Source organism: Prionailurus viverrinus, chromosome E2, assembly GCF_022837055.1.
Source record: "Prionailurus viverrinus isolate Anna chromosome E2, UM_Priviv_1.0, whole genome shotgun sequence".
NCBI classification, from domain to species: Eukaryota; Metazoa; Chordata; class Mammalia; order Carnivora; family Felidae; genus Prionailurus; species Prionailurus viverrinus.
The window spans coordinates 54,763,247-54,784,726 of NC_062575.1; the positions used below are offsets into that span (position 1 = coordinate 54,763,247).

General features: G+C 51.4%; 2 protein-coding genes across 5 annotated transcripts in view; one reads left to right on the forward strand and one right to left on the reverse strand.

Annotated features, from left to right (window-relative positions):
* The window catches only part of VRK3 (VRK serine/threonine kinase 3), a 33,971-nt gene extending 28,129 nt beyond the window's left edge, over positions 1 to 5,842 (reverse strand). Inside the window, exons 1-3 of one of the 4 annotated variants that reach the window (XM_047834968.1) lie at positions 5,665 to 5,840; positions 4,634 to 4,696; positions 103 to 242 (exon numbers count right to left, since the gene is read on the reverse strand). In XM_047834968.1, coding sequence (XP_047690924.1) covers positions 103 to 241 — 139 coding nt within the window. In that variant the 5' untranslated portion in view covers position 242; positions 4,634 to 4,696; positions 5,665 to 5,840. Of the gene's footprint in view, positions 1 to 102; positions 243 to 4,633; positions 4,697 to 5,585 lie in introns of all 4 variants that reach the window. The other 3 variants (XM_047834967.1, XM_047834969.1, XM_047834971.1) reach the window with 3 other exon arrangements.
* Positions 5,843 to 5,857: 15 nt separating this feature from the next.
* On the forward strand, positions 5,858 to 20,814 carry ZNF473 (zinc finger protein 473). Its single transcript, XM_047834662.1, has 5 exons — positions 5,858 to 5,878; positions 6,198 to 6,367; positions 14,045 to 14,154; positions 16,194 to 16,283; positions 17,552 to 20,814. Exons 1-5 carry the CDS (start codon positions 5,858 to 5,860, stop codon positions 20,005 to 20,007), a joined length of 2,847 nt encoding a protein of 948 aa, XP_047690618.1. The 3' UTR covers positions 20,008 to 20,814.
* Positions 20,815 to 21,480: the final 666 nt, after the last annotated feature.

Sequence of the window (21,480 nt, forward strand, 5' to 3'; positions counted from 1 at the left end):
CCAGGATCAATGCCAGGTCAGACAGGCTGCAAAGGTTTCCGGCCTTCCTCCCCCGATGCATGCACACATGCACTCGTCACCCCTCAAAGGGCTGGTTCTTACCTCGGAAGGATGACGTAAGCGGTCTGTCAAAGGTCTGGCACCCTTCATGCTCCTCCACAGGCAAAGCTTTCCCACAGTAGGGGCAGAATTTGAATGTCGCTTCGATATTTTTGCCACAGTTTGGACAGAAGGTGATCATGCTAGGAAACAAAAGGTGGGGGAGGGAACAGGGAGCTGAAAGCAAAACTTCACCCACTGCCAGTGAGTAGTTCGTCTGCGCTCCCCATGGTGACAACATTGCAAAAGGGAGAAAAGTTACTACGTTGGAATATACTCTCTTAGGAAGTTGCCACTTCTTCTATTTTTTTTTTAACATATTTATTTATTTAGAGAGAGAGAATGGGGAAGGGGCAGAGAGAGAGGGAGAGAGAGAATCCCAAGCAGACTCTGTGCTACCAGCGCAGAGCCTGACGCAGGGCTTGATCTCACGAACCGTGAGATCATGACCTGAGCCGAAACCAAGAGTCGGGCGCTTCCCCAGGAAGTGGCCACTTCTAAAACAAATCCCCCCCTCCCCCACTGCATCCAGCTTCTAGCCACTCATCTCTCCCCTAATGGCCCCGGGCAGGTCAAAAGCAGAAAAATGCAATGCGAAACTGCAGGTTTCACAGAAGATACGGGAATTCCTTGGAGTCCATGAAAGTTACGCAGAACCGCTCAGGTCACTGAAGCACTGAGGGTCTTCCCCTGTGCTTCCGATGTTTGTTTCTTGAAACACACAATCGGTTTGGGAGAGACCGCGAATGCTCACCAAATATCCACGTGCTCCCCTACCCTTCCCAGGGGTCCCCTGCGGTTACACTGGGGCCACATAACTAATCCCGGTTAATGGCGTGTGAGTGGAAGTCAATTCCCAGCTGAGGCAGTTAAGAGCCAGAGGACCCCCTCCATCCACCCCTTCTCAGCACGCATGGCCCCGGAGGCCGCATCACTCCCCTGGCATAGCTACAAGATGAAGGAGGGCTGTCAGGTCCACGCTGGAATCTCATGATCAGTGAATAAATATACGTTGCATTAAGCCCCGAGGACCGTAGCATCCGCTACTGCAAACAGCCTGTCTTAGCCTGACTTAGTGAGACACAGGTGTTGACGTTATCCTTTAGGCTTTGTGTGTCTCTGGGATACTTCCTGACACTTGTAAAACTCAAAACCAAAGGTACACACAGAGCCTATTAAAAAGGAGGACACGGCAGGTGTATTCGTCTGCTCGGGCTGCTGTACCCAAACACCACTGCCTGGGGGGTTTGAACCACAGAATTTATTTCCTCAGAACTCTGGAGGCCAGAAGTCGGAGATCAAGGTGTGAGCAAGGCCGGTTTCTTCTGGGGCCTCTCTCCTTGGCTCACAGATGGCTGCCTTTTGTGTTCACATGGCCGTCCCCCTGACGGCGTTCCAATCTCTTCTTGTAAGGAACCAGTCATATGGGATTAGGGCCCCGCTTTGGTCTGTTTGGGCTGCGATATTGAAATATGACAGACTGCGTGGCTTATGAAAAACAGAAACTTATTTCTCAGAGTTCTGGAGACTAGGAGGTCCGAGGTCAAAATGCCACCATGGTTCAATTCTGGTGAAGGCATTTGGGGGTCCAGACTGACAATTTTTCCTCAGTCCCCACATGGTGGAAGGGGCTAGGGAGCTATCTGGGGTCTCCTTCAAAAGAATACTGATGCCATTAGTGACGGCTCTACCCTCATGACCTACCCTCCTCCCCAAAGGCTCCCCTCCCTAATACCATCACATTGGGCATTAGCATTTCAAAATATGCGTTTTGGGGGAGGGGGACACAAACATTCAGACAGTGGCTGGCCTACCCTAACAACACCGTTTTAACTTAATTACCTCTTTAAAAGCCCTATCTCCAAATACGGCCACATTCTGAGGTACTCAGGGTCAGGGTTTCCACATGATGGAATTCTGAGGGACACAAGTCAACCCATAAAAACAGGATTAAACTAGTTAAGCGAAGAAGAGAAAATCAACAAGGATGCCAGTGCTATGGGTACTTCAAGTAGATATATTTTACTTTTTTTTTTAATTTATTGTTTTTTTTTCTTATTTTAAGTAAACCCTACACCACACGAGACTCGAACTCATGACCTCGAGATTAAGAGTCACCTGCTCTACCAACTGAGCCAGCCAGGTGCCCCTCAAGTAGATATATTTTATTTTACTTATTTTTTAAGTAGATATATTTGATTTGTTTGTTTATTTATTTATATACTTTAAACTTTTTAAAAAATGTTTAATTTTAGAGACAGAGGCAGAGCACAAGCGGGGGAGGGGCAGAGAGGGAAGGAGACACAGAATCCCAAGCAGGCTCCAGGCTCTGATCGCTTAGCACAGAGCCCGAGGTGGGGCTCGAACTCATGGACCGGACCGGGAGATCGTGACCTGAGTGAAGTCGGAGGCTTAACCGACTGAGCCACCCAGGTGTCCCTATTTGTGAATCTCAAATAGCAGAAGAAAGTAAGATTATTTCCTTCGCCCTTTATTCTAAGACTTGGCATACAGTACTGATTACCAACTGGCTATGGAAACACAAGCCAAAGTAAGTTTGCTCGTGACTTCATGTCACCTCGCAAGAGAAAGTTCTCTCCTCTTTTATTTTTGACAAACAAAAATTGTACATATGTGGGGCGTACCACACAATGTGCTGCAATTTGTCCATATTGTGAAATGGTTACCACAACCGCCTGATTAACATATCCGTGACCGCCCATAGCTGCCACTATTTTTGTGTGGGTGGTGAGGACCCTTGAGATCCACTTTCTTAGCAAATTTCAGGTATTTGATACATTATCATTGACTACAGTCGCTATGGTCTCCAGAATTTGTTAATCATAACTGAGTTTGTCCCCTCCCCAACACTTTCTTTTAAAAGTAGGCCCCACGCCCAACGTGGGGCTCGAACTCACGACCCTGCGATCAAGAGTCGTCTGCTTTTCCAACTGAAGCCAGCCAGATGCCCTGAAAGTCTGTCCCCTGTGATCAATATCTTTTTCCCCACAGCCTCTGGTAACCACCATTCTACTCTCTGTTACTAGGAGTTTGGCTTTTTTTTTTTTTTTTTTTCCTTAGATTCCACCTAGAAGTGAGATCATGCCATAACTATCTTTTTGTGTCTGGGTCAGTCTGATCAAACCCCTTTTCCTGTATTCACCGTAGAGCTTGGTGTCTGTTGCACCTGTAAACAGGAGAGTCCTTAAAGTCTGGCTCTGGCTCCAGGCTCCTGGATTTCAGTTCCATATCCGCTACATGCTGGGCATGTTACTTACCCTCTCTGTGCCCCCGTCTGCCCAATGGTAAAATGCAGCTAGTTCTAACAGTACTTTTTTTGACCGCTAGAGTAGGTGCTGGGGCCTAAATGAATACATTTATATCAAGCGCCGAGAACAGGGCCTGGCCCCCAGAAAGCCTTTTATGTTAGTGGCTCTTATGACCGGATCATGCCCCGTATCCAATTTACATTCCAGTTGTCAGTCCTGGACTTATGGACTTCCAGTGCTTGCCCTTGAAAGTCACAGGCCGTCCAAAGAGCTCAGGAAAGAAATCGCAGCCAGAGGAGACGAGGGTTGTGCTTCCCCTTGGTCTGCAGAAGAGCAGAAACCACACTGTGGCAGAAAACTCCCTTTCCTTCAACTCCCACCAAGGAGCTGTGTACGATGTCAGACCGCAAAGGCTGTTGCCAAGTGTCTTTTAAGGAAACCTGTAGGTTGGTTGTGGCACTTAATTTGTTGTCCTGGTTGACATCTGAATGGACAGATCTCTCTTCTCGAAGGGATAAATATGGGTGAGCATTTTTGGTAAGCTAGAGGAGTCGCCTCCTCTTCTCGCTTCAGGCCACTGCACACCTGAAGCCCTTCTGGTGACGTTGGAGCCACAAGATCAAAATGGCCTGGAGGGCGGCTACCCTGAAGAGTGGTTCCAGGCTTTGTATCCGTGAGAAACTTGAATTTGGGTTCAGCCCCTGAGATATGGGGGCTGCTGCTAATGCAGCATAGTCTGGCCTCATCTGACTAGCAAACTAAGACTTTAGTTTTGTTTTGTTTTTTAATTTATTTATTCTGAGAGAGACAGCATGCACGCACATGAGCAGGGGAAGGGCAGAGAGAGAAGGAGAGAGAGAGAATCTAAGCAGGCTCCCTGCTGTCAGCACAGAGTCCAACACGGGGCACGAACTCACAAACTGTGAGATCACGACCTGAGCTGAAATCAAGAGTCAGACGCTTAACCGACTGAGCCACCCAGGCACCCCTAAGACTTGGCAGTTTTTTTGTTTTTTGGGGTTTTCCTGGCTTTACAGTGTTAAGTGGTTTTGCCGTAAGTGGAGTTTTCCCTCCGTGCCAAGTGCCCTTGGCTAAAGATGGCCTCTAGGATGGGGCAAGCACCTAATCCAGTGACCCTGTCACATCCACGATAACTTTCCTCCTGGGAGTGAAGTCTGACAGCAGCAACACAGAGGAGGCGGAACAGGAGCAGGCTGTTGGTGGGGAATAAGCTATAAGGGGGCCTGTCCCTGAGGGGATGGTACCTTAATGGGGTCACAGTCTGGCCTTCAGATTCCCTGGGCTGGAAACTCCATTTTAGAAGAGTCCTGTAAGTGAATAAAAGTGGAGAGGTTGACTCGGGCCCATTTCACATATAAGTGAAAGATAATGGTTAATGTTTACTGATCACTGGCTATGTAGCCCGCAAGTACTAAGTTCATTCACTCACTCAATAATCACTCACCGAACTCCTAATATGTGCTAACCACTGGGGATACAGCAGCAAAGGAAACAAACGAGGCCCTTGACCTGAGGAAGCTCACATTCTAGTGGCAGAGGATGAGATTAATAAACAAATGAGCAACTGTTTAATAGGTCAGATGGAGGTAGTGTTACAGTAAACGCTCAATAAATATGGATGGAAGAAGGCAGTTTCACAGTAAAGTCACCTGTCCAAGGTCACATGGCTAGTTCAGGACTTAAACCCGAGGCTCCAACGCTCAGGCCAGTCTTTATCATCCATTCACCCATTTATTTTATTTGTTCAACCAATATTTACTGAACATTTGCTATCTGTTAAGAGTTGCGTCCCTCCTAGGAGGTTCTCAGCCATTGTACAGCAAAAGAGCTAAAGGCTACTAGACTCCATCCACCTCAGGGAAGGAGGGACAGTCTTCTGGATGACCACGACTCGCCTAGGCCCCGCCCTCCCAAAAAATCGGGCATGACGTCGTGTCAAGACAGGACGGCCGACAAGCTCCCTATGAGCCCCGCCCATCTCCGTCGTAGCCACACCCGCCAAGAGCCCACAGGGGCCTGAGAGGGCTGCAAGGACAGATCAGTAATCGCGGCGACAAGAAGCTTCTTTCATAGAGACCCCCAGCCCGGGGGCCTCCGTTTCCCACAAAGGGTCGTGCTGACGTCACAGGCAGCACGACCGAACTGTGGTCACTGCATCAGGAGACCTCTCCCTTCTCCGCCTCACTTTCCCCTCACCTTTGGACTTCGTGAGCGGGGTTGGGAGCCAGGTATCTGCGGCCAGATTCTCCGACCCTTCGCGGGAAGTAGGACTCACCTTCTTAGTTGTCCCGCGTAAACTTCCGGGAAGCGGAAAGCGCTGCGCGCGCATCCTCGACCCGAGGAAGGACAGCGCCCGCGCAGGCGCTGCTGGCCTCCGGCCTGCCCTCGGGCAGTGACCGGGAGGGATTATTTCCTCATCGCCCACCCCCATTCCACCCTCTTTTGGAGGGTTTCTGGTTCTACTGCGCATGTGCCAACGTGACCCAATGGTAAGGAGGAGTGAACTATGAAGCATCTCTCCGCCTATCAGAGAGAGGTCTTGTAATTTTCCCGCCTCAAACTCCGCCCCTTGCTTCCAAGCGTCTTTTCAGGAATTTCCGCCTCAACGCGTTTCCATGGCAACCCGCCGTCTACTTCAGGCCAGAGTACGCTGCTTAGCTTGTCCTTTAACTGGGTAAAAACTGGACTGCAATTCCCACATGCTACCTGGTCCCGATTTTGTTTCTACTCGCTTTCCTCCAGTGCTCAGCGGCCAGAGAAGAGGGCGGGGAAAGAAACACAGATAAGCGGAGATAGGCGTCAGCACAGCCTTCTGGGAAACCGAGTCCCGTTGGCGCGGAGGCTCCTGGGTGGAGGAGCTCGAGGAAGTTCTCGAGGCGCCGGAAGTTGTTACAAGGCGCGAGTGGGAGGAGTTGGGTCTGCGTCTTCCTCGGGGCGGGAGTCGCTTCTGTTAACGCGACGGACGGCAGTCTTGAGAGGTGAGGCGACGCCGCAGGTGGGGTCACTGAGTACTCCCAAGGCTTGGGGGCTCGGTTCTTCTTGAGGGGTGACGGAATGCCCACGGGGTGACTTCGGCAAAGGGCGCGCCTTCTGGGGGCGGTGGGTGTCCAGGTGGGGTCTTGACCGCTCTCTGTTCGGAGCGTGTTCTGGGCCGGGCTGTCGCTGAAATGGTTTCCAGTCCTCACCGGCAGCCCTGAGAGGAGAGGTTACATTTACTTTTGAGTGAGGAGATGGAAGCCGAAGGAGGGGTTCGGTTGCCTGAAGTTGATCGGGCAGATCTGGAGGGATGAATGAATGGGAGTTCTTGAGGAGGGCGAAGCATTTCACATTTGAGCACTTGCTGGGCGCCAGGCGCCGCGCTGTACTCGGATTTCCTCCTGTAATCTCCGCAGCAGCGCCAAGCGCGGCTCCTCGGTTTTATCGGCTCCCTTGGCACCGGGAGCACTTCGGGAATCACAGTTTATCAGAGTTTGGAAAGTTAATAGGGTGCCTATTTCATAGTTAGGCAACGCCTCAGAGCGATCTGGGGCAGTTCTTGGAAATCGATTATTTCTGCCCGGGGAAAGGCGTGAATATTCACACTATATACAGCCTGTGGCAGTTCGGGTTCAGTTTTGCCGCCAATTTACGAATGAATAAGGTTCTGCTTTTCAGAGCTGTTTTGGTTTTTAGAATTACAGCTGCGGGGCTGTGGATCTGTTTTACGTGTCCCATTTCGTACACGTGGAAACCAAGGGGGAATGAGCTGCTCTGGTCCCACACTAAGAAGCAGCAAGAGTTCTCAATTCTAGGAGCGCTGGATTTGCCAGTCCTGTAATTGTTTGGCTCAAGTTCATTCTGAGAGGCTGGGTGACCTTGAGCCTCACATTAGGGCTCCAGTTTGTTCTGTCCCAGGGCTCAGAGTGTATGAGATACGGACAGAACGTGATTTGGAAACTGTAGACAGAGGTCTGAAACTCAGATGTCTATGAGGGTGAGGCAGATTAGGTAAAAGAGAGAACCGCCTGGGGGTGGGGGGGGGGCGGAGAGCTGTGGGGCATCAGGGAGCACTTGCCCCACTTAAGAGGGGTAACTTTAGGCCCCAGCTAACAGCTTTGTTAGACTCGGTGAGCCAAATCCTAGAATTTGGCAGAAACTGGAAATCGTTTTTTTTTTTTTCATTTTTATTTATTTTAGAGGGGGGGGGGAGAGGGGGAGAGAGTCTTAAGCAGGCCCCATGCTCAATTTCCCAGTTTTCAAGGTTGAGACTACTTAAAATAATTTCTCTCAAAATCTGCTGTCCGCCAGCATTGTGAGCAAAAAACCACATCTGTGGACCAAATTACACCCTCAAGGCGAGACTTAACCTCTGTCATGTGAGGAAAGTCACTGTTGAGTAAACGTTAGCACTTAACACGTCTGCCACATCACCTTACCTGCAATCAAAATCTGGAAAGCCCGGAAGATCACTTTTTCCAGAAGTTTGGTGTCTAGACCTGACCAGAACTACTGGGATTTACAACCTTTCATTATCCTACCTAGAATATCTATACCCTTCACTCTAAAAATATTGAGGTGTTCAAGTACAAAATGCTGCCTGGCCCACACTACACTGTGATTTTATTTTATTATTTTTTTAATTAGGTTTTTTTTTTTTAATCTTTATTTATTTTTGAGACACTGAGAGAGACAGAGCATGAGTGGGGGAGGGGCAGAGAGAGAGGGAGACACAGAATCTGAAGCAGGCTCCAGGCTCTGAGCTGTCAGCACAGAGCCCGACGTGGGGCTCGAACCCACGAAACGTGAGATCATGACCTGAGCTGAAGTCTGCCGCTTAACTGACTGAGCCACCCAGGCACCCCCACACTGCACTGTGATTTTAATGAAATATATTTGTGTGTGTGTGTGTGTGTGTATGTATATAGATAGATAGATAGATAGATAGATATAGATCACCTTTTTAAAAATTGGAAAATTTCTTGGGGTGCCTGGGTGGCCCAGTCAGTTTAGTGTGCAACTTCGGCTCAGGTCATGATCTCATTTTTGTGAGTTGGAGCCCTGCATCGGGCTCTGTGCTGACAGCTCAGAGCCTGGAGCCTGCTTTGGATTCTGTGTCTCCAGCTCTCTCTGCCCCTCCCCCGTGTGCGCACGCGCTCTCTTTCTCTCTCTCTCTGTCTCCCCCTCTCTCTCAGAAATGAATAAACATTAAAAAAATTTTTTAATAAAAATCAGAAAATTTCTGAATTTCTTTTTTTTTTTTTTAATTTTTTTTTCAACGTTTTTTATTTATTTTTGGGACAGAGAGAGACAGAGCATGAACGGGGGAGGGGCAGAGAGAGAGGGAGACACAGGATCGGAAACAGGCTCCAGGCTCTGAGCCATCAGCCCAGAGCCCGACGCGGGGCTCGAACCTACGGACCGCGAGATCGTGACCTGGCTGAAGTCGGATGCTTAACCGACTGCGCCACCCAGGCGCCCCGAAAATTTCTGAATTTCAAAGCACATCTGTCCCTAGAAGCTTAACAATTGTGGACCTGACGTTAAATCATCCTGCTGCTTTGTGATACGGAGTGTTTTCATCACTCTGTAGATAATGTGCCACTTAGGAAATTCACAGTAGCTACCAACGTGTAAGAAGCCCTATGGTACAGGGCACCTGGGTGGCTCAGTTGGTTGAATGTCCGACTTCAGCTCAGGTCTTTGGAGCCCTACGTCAGGCTCTGTGCTGACAACTCAGAGCCCGCTTTGCCCCTCCCCACTCTCACGCACTCATGCTCTCTCTCTCAAAATAAATATTAAAAAAAAAAAAAAAGGCCCCATGGTACAGTGTTTTGTATATTAATGGGTCATGAAAATAACTCACTGGGCAGTGGCCATAATTTTTTTTTTAATGTTTATTTGTTTAGAGAAAGCATATGTAGAGGAGTGGCAGGGAGGGAGGGAGATCGAGAATCCCAAGCAGGCTCCAAGTTGTCAGCACAGAGCCCAGTGCAGGACTCGATCTCACAAACTGTGAAATCATGACCTGAGCCGTAAGCAAGAGTCAGACGCTTAACCGAGTGAGCCACCTAGGTGTCCTGGCCATAATTTTTTTTTTTTTTTTTAATGAAGTACAGTGAAAGAGACTAGAATAGAAAAGATCCTAGCACATCCAACTTTGTAAGATTCGGTATTTCGTGAAGTTTTGTTTTCGTTTTGTGTGTGAATGGACAGTCATGGTATATGTCTTTGTTACTGTGGGTCATGGTTAAAAAAAAAAAAAGTTGGAGAAATCTTGCTCCTGTTGAAAAAATAGTAAAATTTTTGGAGGCCAGCTCACCTGGACTCAAATTCTAGAGCCAGTAATCAGAAATCCCAGAATCCTGGGGCGCCTGGGGTGGCTCAGTCGGCTGGGCATCCAACTTCGGCTCAGGTCATGATCTCACAGTTCACGAGTTCGAGCCCCACATCGGCCTCTGCTGACAGCTAGGAGCCTGGAGCCTGCTTCAGATTCTGCGTCTCCTTCTCTTTGCCTTTTTCTCTCTCGAAAATAAATAAACGTTAAAAAAAAGAAAAAGAACCCAGAATCCTCATCCCGGGGGTTCAGTTGGAGAGACACTGTGTTCTGTCAACAAACGTTCCAAAAGCGCCTACTGTACATCAGGGGTCGTGTCGTGCTGAGACACAGTCGCGAGCAAGATCGAAGGTCCCACCCAGGTGACCGACCTTAATCGCCACCTCTCCCAAACGTGGATTTACGACTGTAATAAGTGCCAAGAAGGGTCATGAAGTTGCCTGTGGGCCCCGAAGCACAGTGGAAATGAGGGGCGTGGAGTAGTTTCGGCCGATACAGAAGTGTTGTTGTGATCCCCGCAGGGAGACTCCCATCCTGACTCATCCTCCTACTTCCGGACATTCTGGGGGCTCATCCGGCATGGCCAGGGAGCCAGCCCTAGAAGGAAGGGAGACTTTCTCCCGGCTCCCTTGTGTCTCCTGCGGCTCTGCCAGCCAGGAACATGGAGGGGACGGAGAGGGATCTTAAGTGAGAACTCCGGCCACCGAGTCCCAGTCGGCTACCACCAAGGTGAGTCGAGGGCCCCTTGTCCAGGCCCCATGCCCTGAGGCTGCGTGGCCGGCCTGCCTTTATTCTGGGCTCACTGACCCACGGTGACCCCCAGGTGATCCTCTTGTTACGCTGTCGCTCTCCTGCTCAGCACCCTTCCAGGCATCCTTTCTGCTTAGAAGATCAAACCCAGGTTTCCCAGCCCAGTCCTGCAAGACCTGAGTCCTGCCGCCTTCCTCAGCGTCTCCTCCGGTTCCCTCCATAACCCAAACTCCCTGGCCTCGTGGTAAACTGTTACACTGTGGTTGTCGGATTCCCAGCCTTTGCTCGGGCTCCTCCCTCTGCTAGAATACCCTACCCGCCATCTCCGGCCAATAAGTCTTACGCAGCCTTCAAGACCCAGCCCAGCCCCCACCTTGCGTAGGCAGTGAGCTCTTCCCTGCTCCGGCCTCATCATAGCACAAATCACCTGGCTGTGGTTGTCCCCTGCCCCCGTCTATCAGCCCCACCAGACGAGGTGCTCCTTGGAGACAGGTACTGATTGGGCCTCGCCTCTGGGCCCCCAGGGACCGGCGTGGGCCCAGTACACAGCGGTCCTTGAGGTGTTTCTTGAATGATGAATGAAAACCTTCCTCTACCACCGATACCTGCTTATCCTTAATGACCCAACTTGAATATCTGCCCCAACCAGGAAGCTTTTCCTGACTCCAAGGCAATGTCCTCATGCCCGTCCCTGGCCACACAGCCCTGGATACTGCCCTCTGTCACAGCCCTATCTCCTTATGCTCACTGTCAGCATCCCTGGGTGTCCCCTGTAGGCCAGGGAATGGGTTTGACAGCTCTCTGCCTCCAGCATCCTCAGAGGGGTCTGGCACACGGGAGAAATGACTGTTGAACGAATACATGCTCTGACCTTGTCACTGTCCTGTATAAAACTCTCTGTGGCTCCCCAGTGCCCCACGGATCAAGTCCAGGGTCCTCCCACACCCCCACCGCTATTTCCAGCAAAATCGAGGAGTCCAGGGAAGGAAGCTTCTTGGGGCTCTCTGATCTGACTCCTGCTGACAAAGCCTCTTTGGCTGATCCCTTCTGACCGGGTATAGACGGCAACAGTTTCAGCCACAAGTAACAGAACACTTGGCTCAAAGCAATTTAAATAGTCAATGGACTATATAGAACACATAACCAGAAAGGCCAGAGCCGGCTTGATCCGCCAGCCCACTCAGTGTGATCGAGACCCAGTGTATTGTCCCCATCTCTCAGCCCCACCTCCTGTTGGTTCCATCCTTGATGAACTCCTTCCCTTGTCCCAAAACAGCTGCCAGGATCACCGTGTCCCCACATGCCTCCTACATGAAGGCTTTGTTCTGGGTGCTGGGTCTACTCGCTAGGGAACCAACTGATGTGGTCCCTGCCGTCATGAGCTCTCATGTTATTGGCGGGGTAACACCGTATTTGCTTGCTAGGGCTGTTGTAACAAAGTGCCTTGAATGATAGAAATTTATTATCTTGGCTCTGGAGGCTAGAAGTATGAAGCCAAGGTGTCAGCTGGGCTCCTTCCTTTTGGAGGCTGCAGGGAGAACCCCTTCCTTGCCTCTTCAGCTTCTAGAGATGCCTGTGTTCCTTGACTTGTGGCCACGTCACTCCGACCTCTGCTTCTGTCATCACATCACCTTCTCCTACCTTCGACTCCTTCTGTCTCTCTTTTTTTTTTTTTTTTTTTTTTTAATTTTTTTTCCAACGTTTATTTATTTTTGAGACAGAGAGAGACAGAGCATGAACGGGGGAGGGGCAGAGAGAGAGGGAGACACAGAATCGGAAACAGGCTCCAGGCTCTGAGCCATCAGCCCAGAGCCCGACGCGGGGCTCGAACTCACGGACCGCGAGATCGTGACCTGGCTGAAGTCGGACGCTTAACCGACTGCGCCACCCAGGCGCCCCTGTCTCATTTTTTTTCTAAATATTTATTTTATTTATTTATTTATTTATTTTTAACGTTTATTTATTTTTGAGACAGAGAAAGACAAAGCATGAACGGGAGAGGGTCAGAGAGAGGGAGACAGAATCTGAAACAGGCTCCAGGCTCCAAGCTGTCAGCACAGAGCCCAACGCGGGGCTTGAACTCACGGACCGCGAGATCACGACCTGAGCCGAAGTCGGCCGCTCAACCAACTGAGCCACTCAGGCACCCCCTAAATATTTATTTTTGACAGAGTGCACAAGCAGGGTAGGAGCAGAGAGAGAGAGGGAGACACAGAATCCGAAGCAGGCTCCAGGTCCTGAGCTGTCAGCACAGAGCCCGACTTGGGGCTCCAACCCATGTACCATGAGATCATGACCTGAGCCGAAGTCGGATGGCCGACTGAGCCACCCAGGCACCCCCCTTCTGCCTCTTATAAAGATATAAGAAAAAAAAAAAAAAGATGTGAGATTGTCATGATCGTGACAATCGGGCCACCGTGATCATCCAAGGGTAACTTCCCCATCTGAGGATCCTTAACTTGTCACACCTGGGAAGTCCCTTTGGCCATACAAGGTGACATTCACAGGTTCTGGGGATTAGAATGTGGATGTCTTTGGGGAACCATGATGTCTAAGGTTTAAAAGGGTATCTCGAACTTAACTTGTACCAAACCAGACTCACACTGTGCCCCAAAACCTGCTTCTCCCCTGTCTCAGGCAGCGGCAGCTCTGTCCTTCCAGTGCTCAGGCTAAAATCTCACGGACACCTGGGCTCCTGTCTGTCTTTCATTACATTTGCTCTCTTGGGAGACGTTGTCCCCAGCAGTGTCAAAATGTCCACATCTTGGGGCACCTGGGTGGCTCAGTCAGTTGAGCGTCCAGCTTTGGCTCAGGTCATGATCTCGCGGTCTGTGAGTTCGAGCCTCACGTCAGGCTCTGTGCTGACAGCTCAGAGCCTGGAGCCTGCTTGGGATTCTGTGTCTCCCTCTCTCTCTGCTCCTCCCCCACTTGTGCACACGCGCTCTCTCTCTTTCTCTCCCTCTGTCAAAAATAAATAAACGTTTAAAAAAAAAAATGGCCACATCTCACCTTTTCACACCCCTTCCATCCCTGTTCTCCTCTCTCGCCTGAATCATGGAATTCACCTTTTTCCTCGTCTCCCTGCCTCTGCCTTTCCACCTCTTATGTTTTTCCACGTAGTGGCCAGAGGAGGATCCTGGTTAGAATATGCTTAATCAATTTGCTTACTTTTTTAAGAATATTTGTATTGTAAGATCAAGCACAAACATAGAAACCCACGGCGGGTTTCTGTTACGTGCAGATCTCTACTGTGTGTGTTGGAAAATTTCCATAGTAAAAACTTAAAATCTTGAATGAACACTAAAAAGCAAAAGCCGAAGTAAGTAGATTTTAGGAACAGGCCGACGTGCATTTAAGTCCTGCCTGTGTGACCCTAAGGGGAACGCACGCCCCCTCTCCAAAACTCCATATCTTGCCTACAAAATATGGGGATGCCCGGTGTCCTATGTCTCAGGGCTCCCACGAGAAGATTTTTGTCAAAGACCTAGTGCATGGAGGGCAGGGTGCATCAAGTGAGCCGTCCGGTCCATCGCTGACCCCAGTCCCACGGTCACTGACAGTGTGTTACATTTCAGAAATTTGTGACCCACAGGGATGTAGCCATGGACTTCACCTTGGAGGACTGGGAGCAGCTGGGGCTGGACCAGGGGGACCTGTTCTGGGACACGGCGCTGGACAACTACCAGAACCTTTTCCTGCTGAGTGAGTGTCCACTCCAGCCCCGGGGGCCCAGTCCTTGCCCTGCTTTTGGCTATTGTCACCCACAGGATAAATTCTCGGCTCCTGAACGCCTCAGAGCTGGCATGATGTAGCCCAGCAGTGCTCAGCTGGCCAATTCTGCCCCCCTGGGGGCACTGGCAGTGCCTGGTGACCTTTTTGATTGGTCCGCACTTAGGAGCAGGGGGTGTGCACCTGGCGTCTCATGGGTAGAGCCCAGGGTCGCCGCCACGTGTCCGGGAATGCAAAGGCAGCCCCTACAGCCGAGGATTATGTCACTAGTGCCGAGGCTGAGAAACCCCATCAGCCACCCGCCTGCCGCTCTGGCCTCCTTAGCACTTTCCTCTTCGTCCTTGTGGGGCTGACGCTCAGGGCCTTTGCATTTGCCTTCCTGTCTCGTCCCCTCCCTGCCTCTGGGCTTTCCTTTTTTAAGACTTCTACCGCGACCTGTTAGCGAGTCCTCTGTCCCCTGCCCCACCGGCCCACCACTCCTGCGCTTTCGAACTGCCCATTTCATGCTCTGTCTCCCTCTGCTGGGACAGGCACTTCCTGAGGGCGGGACTCACTGAATGGTGGCTCAGTAAACGAACGAGTAGCAGGACTCACCGGCTCAGGAGCCGGGTCTCATGCTGGGTCAGCGCTTAGAACTGGCCTTCAGTCCTGCCGTCACCCCACAAGTCCGACTCCCTGTTTTGCTGGTCCTTTTAAAAATGAGGTCCAAAGAGAAGTCACCTTCCCAGCTATGCGGGGGTTCCCAGAAGTACCCTGTGTTCAGTGACTTACGAGGAGGGGACTTGAAGGACTCAGCACGTGGTCGTACTCACGGCCGTGACACGTTACAGAGAAAGGACACAGCATGGGCGGCAAAGGGGAAACCAGAGCCGGCTTCCAGAGCCCTCTCCCTGCGTGGAGTCCCACACGATCGTAATGAGGGACAGATGGTGTGAAATGTCTACTGGAGATGCTCACTGGAAACTCAGCACCCACAGTTTTTATTGGGAGCTGGTCACACAGGCACCCTCTGCCTGGAAAGTACCAAAATTCTAGACTCCCAGCCGGAAAGCAGGTGTTCAGCATGATAGTTGAGGCACAGGGGGCCCCTCTGTTCGGGAATACTGGAACCCTCCCGAGATCCAGGTTCCCAGACACCAGCTGAGGGCCAGCCTCCCAGATTTTTCTCTAAACTCTACTGAGCATGTGCGGCAGAAGCAGCTTCGGGGCGGCTCAGACCTCAGCGTCTTTTCTATTTCTAAACTACATCCCACAGTATAGGCACGTCTCCCTTGACCCCCCGCACACGCTTGTGTGTATGTCCAAGCAGCGTATTAGCTTCCTACGGCTGCTCTTAGAAATGCCACAAACAGCAGCTTAAAACGCGTTTATTCTCCGACGGTTGTGGAGGTCAGAAGTCTGAAACGGGTCTGACCCGGCTGCGGTCAGGCTGTTGGCAGCGTTTGTTCCCTCTGGAAGCTCTGGGGAAGAGTCTTGTGCCTTTGCCCTTTTCTGGCTTCTAGAGGCGCCTGCATTGCTTGGTTCGTGGCCCATTTTCAAGCCAAGAAGGCGCTTTTCCTCCACGGTAGCACAGTTCCCCCGGGATTAGGATTCTGCTTCCTTCCTCGAGTAGTTTGCCGAGGGCAGGGCACAGGACCGCCTGGGCTCTGGGAACCCAGCATATTCCACAGAGGCCTTGGGCGATGTGGGCTCCGTGGGTAGATGAGAGGGTGCGTGCCTCTCCACCTGGCAGGCTGCTCATCCCTCAAGAGCTGTTGCAAGTCCTTTGTATCCCCGGCCCTGGCTTTCACAGCTCTGATCACCCTGGACTGTGACTGTCTGGGTCTCTCTCCTCCACCGGACTGGGAACCCTACGGAGCAGGTGTCCCCGGAGTCGCCCAGAGCGGCATTTGGCTCTCACGAGCTGTACGCTGGACAAAGCACTGATGGTCAGGACAGCCAGAAGGTTCCCGCTAAGCAGTCAGCTGGCCTGCCGTGTCCTGGTTGATGACAGCGCTCTTCTCTCCCTGCAGACCCCTGCAAACCCAAACTGACCTCCTGTCCAGATGGTGGCGAAGAGCTGGAGGCCGTGGTCAGAGAAAGCCCAGAATCAGAGGGCCTTGGTGAGTGGGCGGGGCGGGGGCCGGTGGGACAGGGCCCTTTGTCTGCCCTCCGTCTTTGGAACTTCCATCTGGACCCCAGACGTCTGCCTAGACATCTTGCCCCTCTGCCACGTGCTGGCTTCTGTCCCCTCGTCCCGGCAGGGCTGGGGCCCTCGTCTTGTCTACCTCAGTGTTCGGCATGTGGCTGTCCTGGTGCCCTGAATCAGTCTCTCCACCTTCGTGTCCTGTGCCCTTTGAGCACCACACATCCCCAGTCTGTTTCACCCTGTGTTTGTACAAGTCTGTCCCGGAGGGCACAGCAGATGGCCACATCTGCTAATAACTCAAGCCCAGGCCTTAATGCAGCCAAGAGCATTTGTTCCGTTCTCTCCTAGGCCACAGTTCCTCTAGAGGGAACAGGTTAGGCAGCGAGGGTGTCACGCTGGTTGACGTGTCCCCAGTGGGAAAAGGCAGAGGCAGGGGCCTTCCCTGGGGCGCGGGACACTTTCCTCACGGTGAGGTCATTAACATGAGAAGGGCCCCTGAGTCAGAGACCACGGCGTGGTGGCTGCGTGGCTCAGTCCGGGCCTCCGCCACCCAGTCAGGATGCAGCTCACCTCTCGTGAGCTCGCGAATGCGGACCCTCCGTGGCCTCCCGACGAGCACACCAGTGTTTGCGCGCAGGTGACCAGCACGGACCCCTGCCACCTCTACAACACATGGGGGCGCCCGGGTGGCTCAGTCGGTTAAGCGTCAACTCTGGGTTTCGGCTCGGGTCATGATCTCACGGTTTGTGAGTTCGAGCCCCACACTGGGCTCAGCGCTGACAGCGTGGAGCCTGCTTGGGATTCTCTCTCTCCCTCCCTCTCCGTCGCTCCCCTGCTCACTCACGCTTTCTCTCTCTCAAAATAAATAAATAAATAAATACTAAAAAAAGAAATACATGCTCTTTCCAGAACCGCGTAGCCACGCCTTTACCAACCAAATCTGTCCTCCAGCAGTTCTATCATTTCTACCTCCTTCCCCGTTGAACAGCGCCCTTCTCCAAGAAGTGGGCCGTGGCTGATGGGGCCAACGGCATCTGCTAAGAGGCTCCCCTTCCCTGTGGAGCCCCCGCGGCTGCCCAGCTCCCCACTTAACCATCTTGGAAATGGGCTCTCTGTTTCCTGTGCTGCCAGTTCCGGCCGGGTCACCACTTTGGCCCCTTCTCCTTCATCATCCCCTCGAGGGACAGGCTTCCTGAGGAGCCATCACCCGTTCTCCCTCTTGTCTGTGTTCTCACCCTGCAGCTCCTTATGTTTCGCCGCGGGGAACGGGAGACACCTGCACTTACCCTCTCTCGGACATGGGCGAAGTCAAGAACTGCCCTCTGGCACGAGACTTCCTGGAGGAAGGACTCTCCCAGGAGATCATGGAGACTTTGTCCAAGGATGGCCTCGGGAACTCCAGTCTGGGGAAAGCCTATGTAGGTGAGAGTTGGTTAGACAGTTTGCTAGGAGATCCAGAAAGCCTTCTGAAGTCTGACGTTGTTACCAACAAGGGAAGTCCCACAGAATGCAGGAGTTGCGAACTCCAGAGAGACCTCGGTCCTGAGCCCCTCCTTTCCGTGAGGGAGGATTCTGTGATGCGTGATCTTCCTGAAAAGAGCCCAGCTAAGTCTCAGGAACGTGGGAAAGACTTTGGCTGCGACTTAGACCAGAGCCAGCAGGATCCTGTCCAGGGAGGCGAGGAACTGTATAAATGTAGTGAATGTGGGGAGAGCTTCAGTCAGAGTTACCATCTCATCCAGCACTGGATTGTTCATACTAAAGAGAAACCGGCTGTGCACGAAGAGTATGAGGAAGGTTGCAGCCAGAGGTCTTGCCTCTTTGTGCCCCTGACAACTCACACAGACTACAAATCCTGTGCACGTGACGAGGGCGGGAAAACCTGCACTCAGAGCACACACCTTCTGTGGCGTCAGAAAATTCACACTGGAGAAGAACCACGTAAGAATCAAGACAGTGACCCTCCGTCCGGTCTCCGCTTACAGCCTGCTGAGCAGCAGAAGCCCTGTGCAGGTGATGAGTCCTACAAAGGTAACGAGCCTGGCGAGGGTTTCAGCCAAACCTCTCACCTCACCCAGCATCAGAAGACCCACACTCAGAAGCGCTATGAATGTGCCAAATGCAAGGCGACCTTCAACTTCAGCAGATACCTCCTCCAACATCAAAAAACCCATGCTACAAAAACTACCTCTGAGCATCAGGAATGCGGGAAGGCCTTCGGGCAGGGCATGCTGCTCGCTGAACACCAGTCCATTCACGCCGGAGAAAAGCCTTACGAGTGTGATCAGTGTGGGAGGCCCTTCAGGAATATCTCGACCCTAAAGGTCCACCAGAGGGTTCACAGTGGAGAGAAGCCTTACAAATGCAACGAGTGTGGGAAGTCCTTCTACCGGAGCACTCACCTTAACGAACATCAGAGGATTCACACCGGCTACAGGCCCTACAAGTGTCATCAGTGCGTCAAGAGTTTCAGCCGGCCCTCCCACCTGATTCGACACCAGTCTGTTCACGCCACGGGCAAGTCCTACTGCTGCGCCAGATGCAAGAAAACCTTCAGCCATAATGAATACCTTGTTCAACACCAGAAAATGCATGCTATGGAGACCCTCCACGAGTGTCAGGAGTGTGGCGAGCGCTTCTTCTGCAGCTCGACCCTAGCGTGCCACCAGAGTGTTCACGCCAGAGAAAAACAAGCACTTGGCGAGAGCGGGAGTATCGTGAGTCAGGACTCAGAATGGAGAGAACATCCAGGGGTTGGCGAGAAGCACTTTAAGTGTAGCAAATGCGAGAAAACCTTCAGCTGCAGCAAATATCTGACTCAGCACGAGAGGGTTCACACCAGAGTGAAACCCTTTGAGTGTGACCAGTGTGGAAAAGCCTTTAGCAAAAGTACACAGCTCCTTCGCCACCAGAACATCCACTCTCGAGTGAGGCCGTATGAATGCGGGGACTGCGGGAAGGCCTTCATCCGCAGCACTTCCCTCACCAAACATCAGGCCACCCACAAGAGTGAGCACCCCTTTACGTGTAATGAATGTGGAAAGACCTTCAGCCAAAGTGCACACCTCTCAGAACATCAGTTAACTCACACTGAGGAGAAGAAACTCTGTAAATATAGCAAGTGTGACAAAGCCCTTGCCCAAGGTAACTGCCTTACTCAGCATCAGAGAACTGACGCTGGAGAGAAGTCCTTTGAGTGTGATGAACGCAACAAATCATTCCATTTGAGTCCGTGCCTTTCTAAGCATCAGAGTAATCACACAGGTGAGAAACCCCACAAATGCAGTGACTGTGAGAAAACCTTCAGCCTGGGTGCTCAACTTCTTCAACACCGGAGAGTTCACACTGGAGAAAAGCCTTATGTTTGTCAGAAATGTGGGAAAGCTTTCAGCCAGAGCTCATGCCTTTCTGTTCACCAGCGAGTTCACACTGGAGAAAAGCCTTATGTTTGTCAGGAATGTGGGAAAGCCTTCAGCCAGAGCTCGTGCCTTTCTGTTCACCGGAGGATTCACACCGGGGAGAAGCCTTACGTGTGTGCCGAATGTGGGAAAGCCTTTTCCCAGAAAGCAAATCTGATGCAGCATGAGAGAGTTCACACTGGGGAGAAGCCTTATGCCTGCAGGGTCTGTGGGAAAGCCTTTGGCCTCAGCGCCCATCTCAGTCAGCACCAGAGGGTCCACACCCAAGAGAAACAGTAGTAATGTCAATACCGTCAGAAAGCCCTCTGATGCAGGTCTCAGCAGACATCAGCAAGTTCATACTTGAAGGTAACAAGGAGTTACTTAGCAGTAAGTGACAAGTAGCAATACTACAAGGTCCCAGCAGCAGCAACAGGGTCTCAGACATCTAAACACATTCGTCTGGGCCCTAAGGTTGAAACCATCGCACTGTAAGCTCCTCCGCCACGAAATAAATACATCTCTTTATTAATAAGGAGCAATTAGAAAATTTGCACACATGAGTCTCATGAAAACACAGTAGTGGAGAAGCTGTGTAGAATGGCAGTTCGGCGGTAGGCTTGAGCCAGTCGGCTGAGTTAAACCCCAGCTCTGCCGAGTGCTATCCGCGGGGAGAGCCGTGGGACTTCCTAGGGCCTCCGTGTCCTCACCTGTAAGATTGGCACAATATGGTTACCTACCTCAGAAGGCTGTCGTGAGGATAAATGAATCGAGATAAAGGTGCACTTAGAACTGAGTGCCCAGCACATAGTAAGTACTCACCAAATGTGAGCTACAAGTACTCACGAGATACAACAAATATATTAAAAAAAAAAAAAAAAAAAAAAGGAAGAGTTAGCAATCCTCTATTTACTGCAGTTAATGTTCTTACTAATACTATGCACGGCTTTCATTTTTAAAGTTTTTCTTCAAAATGCCTCTGGCTAAATTTGGTCCCCCAAACCCAGCACCTTGCTCTTTTCTTTAAAAAAAAAAAAAAAAAGGGCGGGGGCGGAGGGAGACGGGGTGCCTAGGTGGCTCAGTCGGTTGGGTGTCCGACTTTGGCGCAGGTCATGATCTCCCAAGTTCATGGGTTGAGCCTCGTGTCGGCCTCTGTGCTGACAGCCCAGAGCCTGGAGCCTGCTTCGGATTCTGTGTCTCGCTTTCTGTCTGCCCCTCCCCTGCTTGCACTCTGTCTCTCTCAAAAATAAATAACCATTAAAAAGTTTTTTTCAGTCTAACTTTTCCTTCCCTCTGCTCTGTCGCAGTATTTTCTTGACTCACCCACAGAAGCCAACAAGAGCATGTGAACTAACACCAAATAGCTAGAACTTTCCACTCCTAACCTCCAGAACGTCTCACTCAAAAGGACGTTCTCCCACATAACACATGCCCCTTCTTCCTGTAATTTTCTTCTCCCACTTAAAGTTGGGTCTGTGGAATGAGACCTGGTGTGTGGTGGGAGTTCCTCGTACTAGAAACCATGGGATTCACTTGGGAAAGCTGCACTGGATATTGCCACGCGGTTCCCAGAAGATGTGCTCGATGCTGAAAACCGTGTGTGGAAACTACTGGCGGAATGTTCCTCATGCACCGTTTGTCCAAGAGCCAGCCACTCACCAGGTGCTCTGCCGGGCTCCGGGGTGGGGAATACCAACACGGCGAGCCCTGGTCTGGCTGTGAAACTTCTGGAATCAAAGGGAAGCGGATGGCCCCATTTCCACAGAGAAGTAC

What these genes read in the sequence shown, in the direction of transcription:
- ZNF473 (XM_047834662.1), top strand. Translation starts at nt 5,858, where the DNA reads ATGTGCCAACGTGACCCAATG. An exon ending in ACGGACGGCAGTCTTGAGAG is followed by an intron (nt 6,368 to 14,044) that starts GTGAGGCGACGC and finishes TGTGACCCACAG; the next exon opens with GGATGTAGCCATGGACTTCA. An exon ending in CCCAGAATCAGAGGGCCTTG is followed by an intron (nt 16,284 to 17,551) that starts GTGAGTGGGCGG and finishes CTCACCCTGCAG; the next exon opens with CTCCTTATGTTTCGCCGCGG.